This window comes from Caenorhabditis briggsae (assembly GCF_000004555.2).
Source record: "Caenorhabditis briggsae complete genome, chrX, whole genome shotgun sequence".
NCBI lineage: Eukaryota > Metazoa > Nematoda > Chromadorea > Rhabditida > Rhabditidae > Caenorhabditis > Caenorhabditis briggsae.
The window spans coordinates 313,548-330,251 of NC_013491.2; the positions used below are offsets into that span (position 1 = coordinate 313,548).

General features: G+C 38.2%; 5 protein-coding genes across 5 annotated transcripts; 1 reads left to right on the top strand and 4 right to left on the bottom strand.

Annotated features, from left to right (window-relative positions):
* Positions 1 to 5,232: 5,232 nt before the first annotated feature.
* Positions 5,233 to 7,151, top strand: CBG08115 (the record flags this gene model as incomplete). Its single annotated transcript, XM_045238697.1, has 7 exons — positions 5,233 to 5,427; positions 5,471 to 5,560; positions 5,815 to 6,036; positions 6,347 to 6,493; positions 6,699 to 6,785; positions 6,841 to 7,002; positions 7,119 to 7,151. The coding sequence occupies 7 exons, from the start codon at positions 5,233 to 5,235 to the stop codon at positions 7,149 to 7,151; spliced, it is 936 nt and encodes a 311-aa protein (XP_045093675.1).
* A 439-nt stretch (positions 7,152 to 7,590) lies between these two features.
* Positions 7,591 to 10,058, bottom strand: Cbr-nas-15 (the record flags this gene model as incomplete). Its single annotated transcript, XM_045238698.1, has 9 exons — positions 7,591 to 7,819; positions 8,070 to 8,295; positions 8,350 to 8,472; positions 8,519 to 8,695; positions 8,754 to 9,122; positions 9,171 to 9,307; positions 9,546 to 9,694; positions 9,743 to 9,904; positions 9,954 to 10,058. 9 exons carry the CDS (start codon positions 10,056 to 10,058, stop codon positions 7,591 to 7,593), a joined length of 1,677 nt encoding a protein of 558 aa, XP_045093676.1.
* A 1,428-nt stretch (positions 10,059 to 11,486) lies between these two features.
* Positions 11,487 to 13,149, bottom strand: CBG08117 (the record flags this gene model as incomplete). The annotated part of the gene is made up of 8 exons (XM_002643203.2): positions 11,487 to 11,594; positions 11,640 to 11,702; positions 12,144 to 12,253; positions 12,306 to 12,530; positions 12,580 to 12,652; positions 12,700 to 12,942; positions 12,992 to 13,052; positions 13,139 to 13,149. 8 exons carry the CDS (start codon positions 13,147 to 13,149, stop codon positions 11,487 to 11,489), a joined length of 894 nt encoding a protein of 297 aa, XP_002643249.2.
* Positions 13,150 to 13,607: 458 nt separating this feature from the next.
* On the bottom strand, positions 13,608 to 14,208 carry CBG08118 (the record flags this gene model as incomplete). The annotated part of the gene is made up of 3 exons (XM_002643204.1): positions 13,608 to 13,765; positions 13,883 to 14,105; positions 14,152 to 14,208. The coding sequence occupies 3 exons, from the start codon at positions 14,206 to 14,208 to the stop codon at positions 13,608 to 13,610; spliced, it is 438 nt and encodes a 145-aa protein (XP_002643250.1).
* A 321-nt stretch (positions 14,209 to 14,529) lies between these two features.
* On the bottom strand, positions 14,530 to 16,367 carry Cbr-ile-2 (the record flags this gene model as incomplete). The annotated part of the gene is made up of 6 exons (XM_002643205.1): positions 14,530 to 14,733; positions 14,868 to 15,050; positions 15,096 to 15,269; positions 15,781 to 15,978; positions 16,038 to 16,153; positions 16,199 to 16,367. The coding sequence occupies 6 exons, from the start codon at positions 16,365 to 16,367 to the stop codon at positions 14,530 to 14,532; spliced, it is 1,044 nt and encodes a 347-aa protein (XP_002643251.1).
* Between the last annotated feature and the right edge of the window lie 337 nt (positions 16,368 to 16,704).

Below are 16,704 nucleotides of genomic sequence, written 5' to 3' on the forward strand. Positions count from 1 at the left end.
GCCGCACTTGCAAAGCGATGGGCAGAGCGTCGGTGGGGGAGGCGGGAATCAAAGTACGCAAACACCGAGTCTCACTTTTTTTATTCCGACAATATACCTCGACAATATACCTGTATACGAGGATCTGGGGATCCATGAAAAAAAGATTTTAGTATTGATAGCTAGGAAAATATAGTAATACTCAAGACTTGTCTATGGTGTGACCATTTTCAAATTTTACAGAGATGTTGAAAACTAAAAGACAATGCCTAAAACCACAATGTCACGTTTGATTTGGGAAGATTTATCTCAAAGTTTGAAAACGAAAACTTTGTGGGGGAAGATATTCGTCAAAGATTGAATTAAATAATATTCAGTCAATTTCAACACCTATTTCTTTGAGATCTATTTAGATAAGACGGTCTTTTACATTCTGGGGTTTGTTTTGAATTTTCAGACACAGTTTCACAAGAACGCTTGTTCTCAAATATTTTGGACGATTGGAAATGGGAATAATTGTGAAAAAACTTTCACTGTTTTTTTTTTCATTCTATATACTGTTTTTCTTTTCTATTCATTTTTAAATAAAATCTTTCTAATTTTCTCGCAATGATTTATTGCAATCTCTCATAAAAAAAATAAACATCGTGTTTCTCAACTCATTATCTTCTCTATATGTGATGTTGGAAACGTCTTGACTTCAATTTCCTCTTCTATCTGCCGAAAAACCCAATTTCCCATTGATTTCATTCGTTTCTCAATCCCAGTTTTTGCGAAATATCTTTTAGAAGAAGCAGACATAGAGAGTTTTTTTTTTCAATAACCATTTGAATTTGTTCACAACTTCCTTCAAGTTTTAGTATTCAATGTATCAGGTTGGCAACTAATTCCTTGTGCACTTTTGTTTTTCATATTTTCTCTTAACAAAGCTAGAACCATAACATGTGTGTAAGATAATGTGGTACATAAGATAATAAGGTTGTTCACAATAACCATCATTTGCCCTGCTCTCATTGCCCCTTTTCCTCACGATGCTTCTTTTCCTACCCAATGTTTTTGGGTAAGGTTCCTGTTTGACGACGTCTTCATCAAAGTCAATCCGATGAACTTTTCTTTGATGGTTAGTATCAGGCCTGTGCGGCAACAAATTTTTTTTGGCAATTTCGGCAACTTTTGGCAATTTTCGGCAACAAAAGTTTTGCGTCTTTTTTTAGTAAAATCGATACCTAACCTGAAAATGCTTCTATCAGGCTCAGAACTACAGAAAATGCGTTTCCTAAGTTCCTTAAAAAAGTAATTGCAAAAATTGGCAACTCAAGACCACATTTTTTATGCAAATTATTTCTTTTTAGCAATAGAGGGTATTCCAATCAGGCCTGTGCGGCAACAAATTGCCGATTGCTGAAATTGCCGAAATTGCCAATTTTTTGTTGCCGATTTTCCGTTGCCGAAATTGGCAACAAAGAAAAAGTTGCCGAATTGCCGTTGCCGATTTTGGCAAAAAAAATTCGGCAATTTCGGCAACTGAAATTTTTTCAAATTTAGAGATTTTCACAATTTTTTTAGTCAAAAAAATGATTTCGAAGTTCGAAAAATCAAATTTTGAACACCATCATCCCTCAGAGTGAATTTTAGAGGAAATGTGTCCCAATAATCATCAAAAATACTTGCATCGGATCTTAAAATGAGCTTCAAATTTGTGAGCATAGGAGAAAAATAGATATCATGAGTCACAACTCATCAAAAAAAAATTATCCAATCTGTCTCAAATCTCTACGGAACGTGTGTCGTGAGTTGCCTAACAAGTTGAGCACACTATTTTAAAACTCACAATCGGAACAAATATTTTCAACCATGGGAATACCCTCTACTGCTAAAAAGAAATAATTTGCATAAAAAATGTGGTCTTGAGTTGCCAATTTTTGTAATTACTTTTTTAAGGAACTTATGAAACGCATTTTCTGTAGTTCTGAGCCTGATAGAAGCATTTTCAGGCGAGTTACGTATCGATTTTACTAAAAAAGACGCAAAGCTTTTGTTGCCGAAATCGCCGAAATTTTTTTTCGGCAATTGTCGATTTGCCGAACGTTGCCGAAAAGTACTCGGCAAATTGCCGAGTTGCCGAATTGCCGAAAAAATTTTGTTGCCGCACAGGCCTGATTCCAATGGTTGAAAATATTTGTTCCGATTGTGAGTTTTGAAAATAGTGCGCTCAACTTGTTAGGCAACTCACGACACACGTACCCTAGAGATTTGAGACAGATTGGATAATTTTTTGATGAGTTGCGACTCATGATATCTATTTTTCTCCTATGCTCACAAATTTGAAGCTCATTATAAGATTCGATGCAAGTATTTTTGATGATTATTGGGACACATTTCCTCTAAAATTCACTCTGAGGGATGATGGTGTTCAAAATTTGATTTTTCGAACTTAAAAATCATTTTTTTGACTAAAAAATTTGTGAAAAATCTCTAAATTCAAAAAATTTTCAGTTGCCGAAATTGCCGATATTTTTTTGCCGAAATCGGCAACGGCAAATCGGCAACAAAAAATCGGCAATTTGTTGCCGCACAGGCCTGGTTAGTATACATGGTCTACTTCTTATTCGAAGTGATAATATAATTCAGCAGCTTGAACTTCCCGTGTAGAGTAAGAAGATGCATTCTCATGTCAACGTCCATAAAGTGATTGACATTTTACGAGATTGGTAAAGGTCACGTTTGACTAGATCTCTCCGTTTGCCTATATCCTGAAGAACTGGTCGCCCGGGACGAGTTTCATCTTTTATTGAGGTCCTGGTTCTTGAACTTGCCAACCCAATATGCAACGGTGTTTTCACAGGGGACATTGTCTTTGTAAACTTCCAACAGGCGGTGATGAATATCGAATACTTACAGGTTAGAAACAACTAAAAGCAATATAGCAATACAAATGAGGTGAGCATCGGGTATGGATCGGGGCATCGCGTCCGCAAGCGGAATGAAAGCAGGGGAAATGATGGTTATTGTGAACAACCTTATTATCTTATAAACCATATTATATTACACACGGGTTATTGTTCTAGCTCAGTTAAGAGAAACGATGAAAAACGAAAGTGCACAAGGAATTAGTTGCCAACTTAATAGAAGCAGCAGTTACATTGTTAAACACTGCTCTGATGTTACTGACAGGCACAGACACACCAAATCCCGAATAAATAAACTTGAAAGCTTGAACTGCAGTAGTTGGATTGCAACGACTGTTCTCGAATTTTATTCCTCAGAAGAGAACAACGGGCGGTCGTTTTCTTTGCATCAATTTTATGTGCATCGTTTGTCAACTCAACCTTTTTAGTTTTAGGTGTCAAATCTTGTCGCTGTGGTTTCCTATTTCGTTTTATTTAACTCCTTTCTTCCTATTGTCTCAATCATTTTGACACGAAATTGTCCATTTCGTCTTTCCTATTGAATCTGTTGGTTATATCGGGTCATTTTAAACGATTTCGATAAGATGGCAAGACTTGAGAGGATTTGGACGTACTTGAAGGTGAGTGGTGTTCAAAAATGGTTTCTTATTATCTTTTTTGGGTTTCAATGTAAAAATTCTAATAAAGACATTTCGTAAATTTAGCAAGCTAAATATACCACAAAAATACTTTTTGAACCGTCAGAGTTATCAATCTATATTTTTAAAAATCTGATTTTATATCACAAATTCCATCTTGAAAACAATTTCTGTGATGAAAGCTCGACAACTACCAGAGTTACCTCTAGAAGTCAATGCATTTTGCAACCCTTGTAAGTTAGTACAGCCGGTTCCAAGATCGGTGATCATGAAAGTGGTTGTATAAACCACGCTGGAAGGATCAAAAAAGCTAATTCAAATTATTCGAAATACACAGGTTTGTTTGGTACTTTTGTCTTATACTGGAGCCCAATGTCTACAAAACAGACTGAATGAGCTCAAAACCTGAACTCAAGAGAACTATCGATTTCCCGTCAAACTCTTTGAAGTCGTGTAATGATAAGGTAGTTGAATCTTGGTGATGGCAAATAGAAAGTTCGGACAGTTTGTGAAGATGATCCGAACATCAAAAGAACAGTCGTGCGCCCTGATTACAAAGCCCACCAAACCTGCAACGCACCAAAACTTGCAACGTACCGATTGTAATTCATTTTAATCGTAATGTTCTTGAAATATTTAAGATTTTTGACGCAATAACAAAAATCTAATTTTGCTCAATAAAATATTGTACAATACACGAAATAACTGTAAATTATATTCCAGTCCACAAGAATTGGCAAGGTGCTACTGAACGTTTTCCAATACTTCTACATTCGGTGGCGTGTTTTCCGAGCTATTTCAGTTGAGCCTGACGATGATTCTCTCGAATCATCCACCTACGATACAGGCAGACGTACGATACCAATGTAGTAACAATAAAAATGAGCCTGTTTAGCACGGATTGTCCGAACTACATCTATGTATCCGGAATCATGTCCCAGCTCTAAGAGAGATCAGGCCTATTGTCAGAAACCGGCATGCATTGACGTTTATAGACAGTTTATGAACTACGGCACAGTAGACAACACAATTCCTGGACATATTTTTCTATCCAACAGTGTTTCTTATGTACCGTAAAACCTGTATTAGAAGGGCCCCTTTAATAGAAGGGCCCCTCTAATAGAAGGGCCCTCCGAGAAGGGCTTGGAAAAATAGAAGGGCCCCCTGTAACAGAAGGGCCTCCGTAATAGAAAGGCCCTCCGTGAAAAACGACCTCCTTCAAAATCTGTTTCGAAATCAGAAAATTTCCGTACGTTTTCAGTGGAAAATTTTCCGGGAACTCCACAATTTATTAAAATTTTGTTGAAACACCATTCTCATTGAAAATTTTGCTGAATTTTGATGAAATTGACAAATTTTCATGAATTTTGAACAAAACTTCGTCGAATTTTTGATGCAAAATTTCGGAAAACTGGCCGGAAAAATAGAAGGGCCCCCTCTAATTGAAGGGCCCCTGTAATAGAAGGGCCCTCCTGAGGTACCTGGAACAATAGAAGGGCCGGCCCTTCTAATACAGGTTATACGGTATGTTTATTGAGTTTTACGTTTCTCAATTAATAATTGGTTTATAGTACGCCAATTCGCCTACCGAGCTTTGTCAATTGTCAAGATCAAATTCGTTTGATATCTCTAATGATGCTTTGAATTTCTCATGGAGCGCGGAAATTGTTCAAGATGTACGTTTAATTCACTTAAAAAACCATGAAATGGAAAACCTGCAGTCTGATTTATCTTCCGTACTTTCTGATGAAGTTTCCGACGATTCTAAACTCTCATTGTTCAAGGAAGGAGAACATGATGCATTCGAAAATTATTCCCGTTGGATGGAAGCCGGCAGTAACGTGAAAACACCAGAAGATAAGAGGCTTCGGCGACAATTACCTAAAACACCCGATGAAATTGTAAGTTAACACATCAGTTACGAACAAAACATTTCATTTGAAGAGCCAAAAATATTCATCTGCTGAAATTTGTAAGACGCCTCAAAACGATACATTTGCTCAGTTACATATGCAATCCATCAAAGGATCCGAAGTGATGACTTATTCAGAGGTAGAATAATAGTTCGTTCAAATAAGAATGTTGAATTGACAGGAGCAACGACAAATACGCAACTATTTTTTCACCAGACCATTGTATTTTGAAAGTGATGAAAACCGCAAAGCGGAAGAAAAGCGAATAGAGAATAAAAGGCTTCAGAGGTTAAGACAGAAAACTTTGGCACGCGGGATGGCAGTGGAAATAGTAAGAATTTCATTTTTCATTTGTAACTTGTTATCGGTGTTTAGCTCGATGAAACGGACTACACTAAATGTTCCTCACATCAAAACGTGGAGTCTCTGCAAACAAAGATAAGTTTTACAAACAATGAAGCATTCAGTATAGAGAATGAATGGAAGGAGCATGATTATATGATTCCTGAATTTCGTCTAACTAACAACCCGGAAGGATCATCACCATCTTCATCAGAATATCAAACTGCATCAATCAGCAGCCCCATTGCCAAAATGGTTGGTCATTTAGAATATTGTCAACTCAAAAAATCGCACGATTGAACATGCAAACAAATAAGAAAACAAGGATCGGAGACGCGCCGCCCCTTTTTGAAAAGGTGCCGCGCAGTTTTTCGATGGTATTTTACTATCGCTGTTTTTTTGGTAGTTTTTTACCAAATTTCTTCCGGATTTGAAGGGAATTTGTCTTTGCAAAAAGGGGCGGAGAGTCTCCGCCCCTTGTTCACTTGTTTGTTTGCGTGTTCACTCGTGCGATTTTTTTGAATTGACAATAATACATTGTTGAGCTAGAAATCTATTTTTACAGATCAGCGGAAGGTTCTCAGAAAAATACTGGAGAGTTAAAGATCACAATGAAAGTGGAGCTGTTGGTGCTATTGATAATTATCATAACCGGTATTTTGGAAAATCTGGGTATTATATAACAAGAAACGCAATCGAAAATTGTGCAAACGTGAGTTTTTGGTATATTTTACGTATCAATAAAGCAGACGTTTATATTACAGTTTTTAACTGTTTTGTCGCTCAGTTTAATGTTCAGACAAATTTTTGTTTACCAGTTTAATCGCTCGACGCAGTTTTATATTTGTCAGGCAGATAGTAGCGCCATGTAAATACATTCAAAAAATCAATTACATGTTCACGGAAGTAATTTACAGGAAAAAGATGCAATGCCGGTTGTTGAAAAGCGAGCATTGCAAGTAGAGAAAACACGTTGGACTTCCATTAATGAAAGAGGTGGAAACGTAAGCTATGAGAACAAAAAAGAAAGAGAGAAAATCAATAAATGTTGTTTTTCAGTACGATAACATAGATCTGGTGGTCCCAGATACCAATGGAAAGCACACAAATCATTGGAATGCGGTAACAAAAATCAAAGTATCTATCGAATGTTCTAGTATCTTTCAGGAGTACGAAGAGACATTGCCACTTCACACAAGTGTCGTTTGGAAAGCTTCTCGCGTAAGTTTGAATGATTGAGTTGGTTTTCTGCTCTAAAAATTAAATAATTGTTCTCTGACGTCTGAGACACCCTTTAAAATTTTTCTTCTTTACATCAACAAGATTTTTCGTTTTAGCGATACACTCCACGATACACCAGCTTGTTTTGAGCTTTTATGACGTTTGATCATAGTCGCATCACCCAAATAGTTAGTTCTTCAATTTTCACTGAATTCCATGCTTCCTTCTAAATCTTTTTGGACGTGTGTATATTTTTGATATGAATGTATTTTATTGTATAATGCCTGGATGAAAAATTTCGAAAATTAAATTATTTATTCAAACTTTTTTACCGGCATGATCGGCCCAACTAACGAAATGTTCGTCAATAAAATATAGTATGTGGATGAAGTGAGACAATTAATGAGGGAAATTTAACGGGGGAAAGCTCTTACGTCAATAATGACGTTACTCTGAAGAGAGTTGTAAAAAGTGTCAACTCAAATAAATGGTCAAAATAAATACAAAAAAGAATGTAGCGGAATATAAAGCATTTTGGTATAATGTGGAACTGTTTTAAATCATTCGAGAAGGATCGGAAACCAATACTTAGCACATGCCACATGAAGCCGGACAATTCTTTTTCATGTAGTTCATGAAGATGCCTTCACAAAATCCGGCGCTTTTCCAGTGTGAGCAAAAATGTTTGCGGTCGGCACATTCGCCAGTTGGTGGTGTTGCAGTGAAAGTAGTTGCGGTAGTAGTGCTGGTTGTTGGAGCATTCGTGGTCGAGCTGGTAGAAACGGTCGGAGCCGGAGAACGCGACCTGATGACCGCTCTGAAAGTCTGTGGTTGATCATAGAACGTGTAAATGAAACCAAGCCATTCCGGGAGAAAGTGCGTTTGTGCTGGGGATATGTTGGACTGGTGTTAATAAAATGAATGGGTGAATTGTCTAAAGCGTTTTTGACAAAGGGAAACCGGCAAAACTTATATAACTTACGGTGGCAAAGTTACAAGAGGTCTGGTTGTCACCACAGTTGGTAATGGTCCATTATCTGGAATTTCAGTTGGTGGAGGCTTGTAGCAGAATCCACAACTCTTTGCGCAATACGATTTCATGAAGTTTTGTGAGATTTTGCAATACCTGAAGCGTTTTTTTGTGAGTTGGTGAAAAAAAACAGTTGTTATACCTTTGTGAGACCAACACCAGACAATCCACACGAAGATCTTCGCAATCTTCTGGAGTAGTTGGTGGGAGCACTGGGACTGGTGGTAGGGGTTGAATGATTGGTTGGGTGATTGGTTTTTGTGCTGAAACTTAGGATGGTAACTTAAACTTCTAATTGTTCGGTTGTTGAAAATTACGTTTGGGGGTAGTTGTTGGTTGTACTGTTATTGGTTGCGGAGGAGTTGTCTTGATCGGGATGCACATTCCACATGGAATTGGGCAGTTAGCACGCATCCATCCAGGATTTCTGATGCACCATCCTAAAAAACTACACTTCGAAAGCATAGAACCAAAAGACATTAAAACCTTGTTTTGCCAAATGATCACAATCCCCTCTCAAATTCCTACACTCATTAGGTTTCAATGGAACTGCTGGAGAGATTGTTTGAACAATTGGTGGTTTAACTGAAGAGATAACAACTGGCTTCACGGTAACCACAATTGGAGCAGATGTTGGAGCAGCAGTAGTTGGCTTTTCTCCGTCTGCAAAGTATAAATCGTTGTTTTTATTTCTCTTTATTTTTTTTTCAAAGATGCTCACCTACTGGGCAACCGTACAAAGTGTTGATTTTGAATTTATCTACTTTTGAGAATCCATTTCTCTGTCCAATTTGGGCCCCATTCTTTTTTGGAATCATTGTGGGCTGTCCATTTCTAGAGAATGCCTTGGTACCGTAGTGCATGATACTTCCATAATCATACGAAGTTCCTAAAGACTGAATAGTTCCGTGACCATATTTCTCGAATTGTCCTTGCATTCCTGATTGAATATTGTTCCACATAATTGTGATATGATCGTCACGATCTGTTCTTGATTGTTCGTGGAAAAATCCAACTGCATGCATCAACTCGTGAAGGATAATTCCTTTCTGGATACAACCAGATCCAAGAGACAATGATTGTTTTCCGCCTGGAAATGGAAAGAGAATTCGAGATGTCAACCATAAGAATTGTATACCCATTTTTCCAACCATTGAATAACATCCTCTGTCTGGATAGATATGCACGTAGTTGACATCAACTGCTTCTTTGGGTACCCAGCGAATGCATGTATGGCTCGCATATTCCTGCATGGAAGCAGCGATCAAAGAACGACTGGAAAAATAACGTTGTCTTTTCCGTATTTCTGGTGGTCAGAAAAATCAAGACTGTCGATAAATTGGATATCGTATTTCATAGCTAGTCTTTGCTGTCTGATCTTTGTTTATTCAGGCAATATTGCGGACAAAAAGGTTACGGGATGCTGAACTAACAGGATTTTCAAAACATCCACATTTCAGATTTTTGGATTGTTGAACTCGAAAGTTTTTATAAGAGCACAATTGAATTTCACCTGTATGAACTGTATTGGGAAGAGATAGTATATGGGATCCTTCCTTCTGGCCATAATTGCAATCTATTCTTGATGGCATTGTACCATTTTCCGTCTTCTGTTTTTCCTGAACCACCGTTCACAAAAAGTTCAACAGTTGATGCATTGAGCTAAAATGAATTTTTCACAACACCAACTGAAAAGTATCAAAAACTCACATTGTCATTAGCAATATCTCCTTCGAATCTATCTTTGCTGTACATTGCGTCCGAGTCCCAAATATCGCCATTGTCGTGAGCCATTGCCGCCGTGATACGAACACCAAGCTCAAAGTCTTCTCGTGTGAGAACGGTTTCATACTCGGAATGCGATCGGTCAAACTAAAAGTAAATTTCAGATTTTTTTTTCTAAGAGAGAGCAAAAACTCACAAAATTTTCATCGTTGAGAGGTGGCAACTCTGGCGGAATATCATACGGACCTTTAATGACAGCAAAAGCAGGGACCAGAAAAAATACCAATGCATATTCTTTCATTTTTTCTGCAGCAGCAAGTGCCTGTAAAAAGTTTTCTAAAAATGAACAAATGAAGTGAGCTTAAGTCGAAGAAAAGAATAAAAATGATATGCTGAGTATGCAAGCAAGTCGCACCTACAGGAAAAGTTATAATGGCACTAAACAAACATATAAATGTAGGCAAACTTATGAATTCAAGATTGTAAATGGATGCGGACACATCTGACTTTCTGACCACATATGGTCACTTCCCATGTTCGCCTTCCGAAAAAGGACGCTTAATATAAGACTGAACAATGAATGAGGTTGAGGGGCCCCGCTTTGATTCTCCGGTTTTTTGCTCTTTTTTCTAGTTTTTCTGGTCTTTCGCCATTATCGCACCCCGTTGTCCTCTCACTTTGTGTTTGTTTTGAAATGAGCCAACAAAAAAGTGCGTTTCGCAGTGGTCACTACACTTGGACGAACAATTGTTGACGGATGACGACGATAAAACAGAGAAAAGAGAAGGGTAAAAGATAGCGGAAAACGCGAAACAAGCTAAAAAGTAGCAGAACCGAATATCCGTTATTTGAGAATACGAATGTTCGGATTTCAAACCATAACGAGAAAAAATCGTTTCTTTTTGCGAGCTTGAAAGGAAGACCAGTCCAAACACCCAACTGAGCGAAATAGTTATTATATCGTAAACTGATATTATTTTAAAATGAATTCATATAACACATTCGATTATTCTGTTTCTGAGAGACGAATCTCTGTGATAGTAAATAAGTTGAAAAAAACAGCTGATTTCTAGTGCTAAAGAATAACATTGGTCAATCAGCACTATCAATCGGAAATAAATAGAATTCAATACAGTTTGGCTTCAGTTTTCTTAAGATTCTTGAAGACTGAGCACAGACTGCCACTTTTTAGCCTTTTTCTTTCTCGAACCAGGGGAATAGGATCAGGGCGGGCACTACAGTCTCCACCCCATGTCTAAATTGGGATGCTTTTAGCTTTCACCTCGCAAAGAAAAGAGGTACATGATGACTCTCTCTCTTTCTCTCCTTCTATGCGCGCTCCGAGCCGTACGGATCAGCCCCTTCTTCGTTCCATTTATCAGTCTAATCACTTGAAATCACGATTCACTGACGATCTTAGGACTGACGACTAAAAAACACACACACACAGAGACACACATGTATGTCCACTCACTCGGTTCAGCCCGAATGATTAGAGTGACAGGAAGAAACTACAGATAACCGCAAGGAGCAGGATAAAAAATAACAAAGAGATGCCACTGTGGTGACATGAAAAAGGTGGAAATGCACTTTTAAAGATTTTAGAGAATTGATTTTGCGAACTTTGTATTCACAGTATTTTCTTTATTTTCATATATTTCCCGACGAATTAATAGAAAAATGTCTGGAATGACTTTCCATAAGGATGAGTTGAAAAAATAAAGAGGTTTCAAAAAGTCTTCCTTGGTTTCTTCATAAAATCCTCAAACACATCGATTGCGTTGTTTGGCATTGGATTGATGATTTCAGCGTTTTCAAGAAGAGCATCAAATGTGATCTGAAATATAATTGATTGATATTTTGCAATTTCCTGATTACACACCTTGCTGAAAAAAATTTTCGCTTCTGGATCTTGTCTGAACACACATTCGCGTGGGAGTTTTTTCTGAAACAAAACAAATTAATCACTCAAATATTAAATCTAATCCACTCAAAAATTAGTTGCCGCTTTGTTCACCACTGTTAATCTCATTTTCTTGTTATCCTCACAACAGAAATCGTTGTGCCTTGAAGTTTTTCCCCTCCAAGTCGAAAGTTCTAATTCGGGGCCTCTTTCAATTCCATTTCTCTGATGAGAAAAGCAAACAAATTGCTCATCCATATCCAGTACCCTGGGTGGCCTTGACCACTGCAAACTAACCCTGGCTCACGAAATGAACGTCTGCCCTCCCAGACAGCAGTTCTTTTTTCCTGCTGTCCGCTTTCTTCTTTGATGCTTGCGCGAAGGAAAAAGCATAAAAAATAGTGTTCAAACAAAGTGCGTTCAAAACTTTTCAATTGTATCTATAGATTTTCTTCCCGTTTGTTGAAAATAGTTTTTACTCACTTCCTTGCAAACAGCGGCTGAGTGTTTTCCATCCACGAACGTCTCCTCAAAAATCCATTGGTCTTGAAGTCGACCATCTTCAAGGACAGTTGTGGTAGTTACGAATGCCCCTTCAATGATTTTCAATGATTTGCAAAAACCTGTTTCCTTTGACGTTCTTACCTGGACGATAGCGATCTTGAAGATTCACACGGAAGTCCAAACTGTTGAGATCTTTCATGATACCGACTCCAGTTGCTTTCAGGATTGCTTCTTTGAGACACCAATAACGATAGAACATAGTCATTTTCATGGCTTCAGTTGGTTGAGAACGCATCATACGGAGCTCTTCAGGTGACGCGGATTTGGCCATAGAGTTGATATACTCGTCAGCAGTTTTGTTGTTTCCTGAATTGAAAAAATATTTTCTGAAAAATTTCCTGGTCTAAATTCTCACTCTCAGTATCCAATCTCATCACATCAACCCCAACTTTCGAACTGCAGCTACTTGCAAATGCCACATAATCGCCCTGGAATAGTATAATTTAACAATTTCAAAACTTTCGCCACCTCCCACCTGATGAGATACATTCAATCCGAACTTGGTGTCTGCCGGAACTGCTAAGAATGGCTTTCCACGTTCAGTTCTCTCAAATTTGATAGTTGGCCATGGTTCCCCACTGAACTTTTGAGCCGAGTGTCGGAGAAGAAGACGACCGAAAAGGCAGGCCAACGCGTCTTCACGATGACGAAATTCCGGGATTCTTTGAAATTCCTCTTCAGTGATACTTTGCACCGCTTTACGGAAGAGTTTCTCAAACTGTAAATGGGAAGTTTCGAAAAAAAAGTTTGATCTCAAAGATACTCACATCGTCTCTTTCAAATGCTGCTTGAAGACTAATAACCCATCGGTTGCATTTGCATTTCGGTCTATAACAAATGTATGTTTAATTATCCTTATTTCTCTGTGAAAACAAGAACATCACAGCCGCGTCGTAAATTAAATTGTCACTTACTGGTCCGCCATTTGTTTCTAGCTGCCAGTTGCTAGTTCGATGCAATAAGAACGAGACGAGGAGAGGTCTGGTGAGGACGGTAGCAAGTGCTAGCGGGTGGAAAACTGTGTGACCTTGTCTGTGTTGTGCGGATAGGCAAGACGATATGGACGGTTCTTATTTTTCTTTTAGGCGATGTCGTCAACAGGCAAATCGAAGAGGACACCAGCAAATGCGGGCCAATCTAGATAAGTGCCTTCATCTTATCGAGTCGTGGATCGAAGAATGTCTTCGATTGTTTTGAGGAGAAAAATGTGAAAAAAGAAAAATATTTCTCATCCTTTCCCAACTTTTTTCACAGCAAAATATATTTCTATCAAGTGAAGAAATTTGAAAAACAGGAAAACTTGCAAGGATATCAATCTTTATTACGAAATCTAGAAAAAAAAATGAAGGAAAAAGTTCAAAGTGCAGTTCGAAAACCAGAAGTTCATTCGTCAATATCCGTAGCGATCTTTCTGACGACTCTTTGCAGTGTTTTGATCTTTTTATCGTTCTTCTGCAAAACATTGCTCGTCTGCTCCATGAATGCCATAACGTCGGTTTTGAACACTTGGAATTGAGAAGCCCACAAACGGAAGGTTTCAGCTGTAAAAAATCATTGTTTGAAATGATTGGGACACGGGAGTCTTAGCTTTCAGTTTGGACATCAAATCTACTGAAATGCTGGAATGTAGTTTAATATTTTTGTTTAAGAAATTTTACCTTGATCCCGTTGAACCCTAGCGAGCGATTTCAATGTGTCCATGCTGCCAATCACTCCGCTATCCAATGTCTTCGGTGACTCAGTATGATCTGGTTTTTTGTTTTCTGGCTCATAATGACCTTCTTCAGGATGTTCCGGATGGTCTACGGTAGCTGGTGCTGCGGTGGTACGATCCTGCGTACGGATTCGCTCCTCGAACAATCGACTTTTCCGAGAAGAGTCCTAAAAAAACGTTTTTATGGCGAATTCGAAACTTAAAACAGCCTACCTGAGCCAGAGCAACAGCAACGATTACAAAACAGATCACAAGAAGAGACTTATTCATCTTGAAAAAAGATAAAGAATGTCTCTGTGGGAGATCTGTTTTTATACTTTTTCATATCAACACCACCACCCACACAACGCTTTTATTGAATTGAAAAATTTGATGAATCACAATGAGAAAAAATTAAGGCAAAAGAATTCCTTCATAAAAAAATCAAATAAAATACAATAAAACCCGATCAGTTTGCTTATCTATTGCAATGTATAGTCACAGTAATCCCCACACATAAAATTACTTTTTAGAAAGGCATAACAATAACACCTGCTGTATTTTAACTTGGGCAAGCAATAACGAAAAGTGATAAATTAAGATGAGCTAGTTTTAATAGAATCGCTTCCGCTGTCGCTCGTTTTTCTTTTGAAAATAGATTACTCCGAATCCAAGACCTCCAACGAGCACAATGATTCCAACAACTACTAATGCGATCGTTCCTCCCCATCCTAGTCTAGATGGTCTCGCATCGTCGGTGTGGTCCCTTGGAGAAGCGGTGAACTGTGCGTGCGGCACCACGTTTCGTCGATCAGCCTGTAAATTGTATTTTCATGTCTTTCTATTGGAGCTACGTCCTTTATCACAGTCTATCCACAAACAAGATATTCATCAAAAATTCTAAAATTTGGAGTCTCGCATTTTGAAATGTTCTGAAAAAATTCCCATACCTCTCCAACGCGTTCAACATGAGCAAACTCCTGCTCAAACATTTTAACCGACACCACATCATGAGCATCAGACAAGTCTCCAGTGGCAGCACTCATTCCGAAGTAGTATCCAGTTGGAAGCTGCACATTGTTCACGCTCATACACAGATTCCAGATACCCTTGTTCTCAATGTCGGTGAAAATCTGAAATAGACTTTTTGAAAATGCTTATTCGTCCTAGTTACGAACAGAAAGAGTGTCCCCGACGTATCGAATGAGAAGTTGAGTGTCGTGATCCTTGTTACGGAACTTGGCAGTACATCCAGTGTTCTCTCCACCGAGTTGAGTGTGAGTGCCATCTTTGTCGTGGTCGTAGTGTAGGCTCCCATCAGATACCATTGCCGAAATGAAGGGATGTCCATGCTAAAGTAATTACTCATTAGAAATCCGTGATTCTATAAAATTTTTGTGTTTGCTGGTGTGAAAAAGACCGCCAACCGCATTTCAGTTAATTTATTTATGATCCGTTCATTATTGAGACGTTTGAAAAATTATTTTTTTTCTCTGTGTCTTTCTCGCTGTTTAATACTGTTTTTATATTTGTTCTGAATCTATGTTCATCAACGTATTTTTATAAATCGTCTTTTGAAATATTTTTGTTTTGTCACTGAGATCAATTTCCTGCGCAAATCCAAAAATGCGTAGTATCACTTGAGCTCTGAATTCATCTGGAACAGTAGCACGTTTTCAAAAAAGCTCAAAAAGCTGTGTCACTGATCATAAAGCTCTTCGATAATAATAAAACAATTGAAAATTCTGTGAAACCGTTGTTCACGCCAATTCGCAGTTCAATAGGAGAAAATTACAGTTGTAGCGTGTGTCAAGTTGCGGCAAATGTTCTTAGACATTCTTTCCAACTTTTTTGTGTCCATACCTGATGTGGTCCATTGTGATTGCTGTACGTGTCCAGGAAAACCGCCAAACCACGGAAATAGTCTTTTCCACCAAAAACTGGCCCCAAGTGGTTTGGTTCGGAAGTGTACCAAATGGCCATTCCGTCTCCGAACAAATCTCCAGTACTTCCGGTTACTTTGAAAGAAACTTGAAGTTCCCAGTCGCGAGACCAGACAGGCTGAAAAAAATTGTTGATGATTTTGCATTTCTTGGGTGAAACACAGTTTCGAGACCAACCTGAGTGTTCCAAAGGCTTCCCTGCTTGCTCTGATCATCTGCGGTGAGACGAATTTGGTTTGTAGAAATGAAAGTGCTGCCTACGATGTTCCAGTTAGGGATATCGGCGCCAGATCCTGCAGAAAAACAAGATTATTATTTGAAACGTTTGAATAACTTACCCAGGTATGGCTTGATGAGTGAATGTTCTCGTTTGTAGTAGCCTCTGAACTCATGAACAGTTTGTCCATTGATGTTTTCAGCTAAAATTTCGGCTGCAGTCGGTGCTGTTCCCGGCGGATTTTGCGATGCAACAAATGGGAGAAGTCCAAGAATTAATAATAGTTTCATTTCCCTGAAAATGATATATAGTACATGACGAGAAGTTTATGGAATCTGTTAAAATATTAGTTAGCATTAACTGAATACGGTCCTGCAAATATTTATTGATTCCTAATACTGAACAAAAGATTTTCACATTGATATTTTTCCCATCTGTTTTTTTTTCGCTATGAAAAATTGTAAAATACGAATCAACGCGGTTATAAAAGAAATTTGTTTTGAAATTTCTATTGGTTTCCGACAGAACCCACCACAAGTATTGAAAACAACGTAAAACAATGCGTTTTTACAATACGTGGTGATTGCGGCGGGCGAGAAGTGAAGCAAGCGCGCCCCGTTGAACACA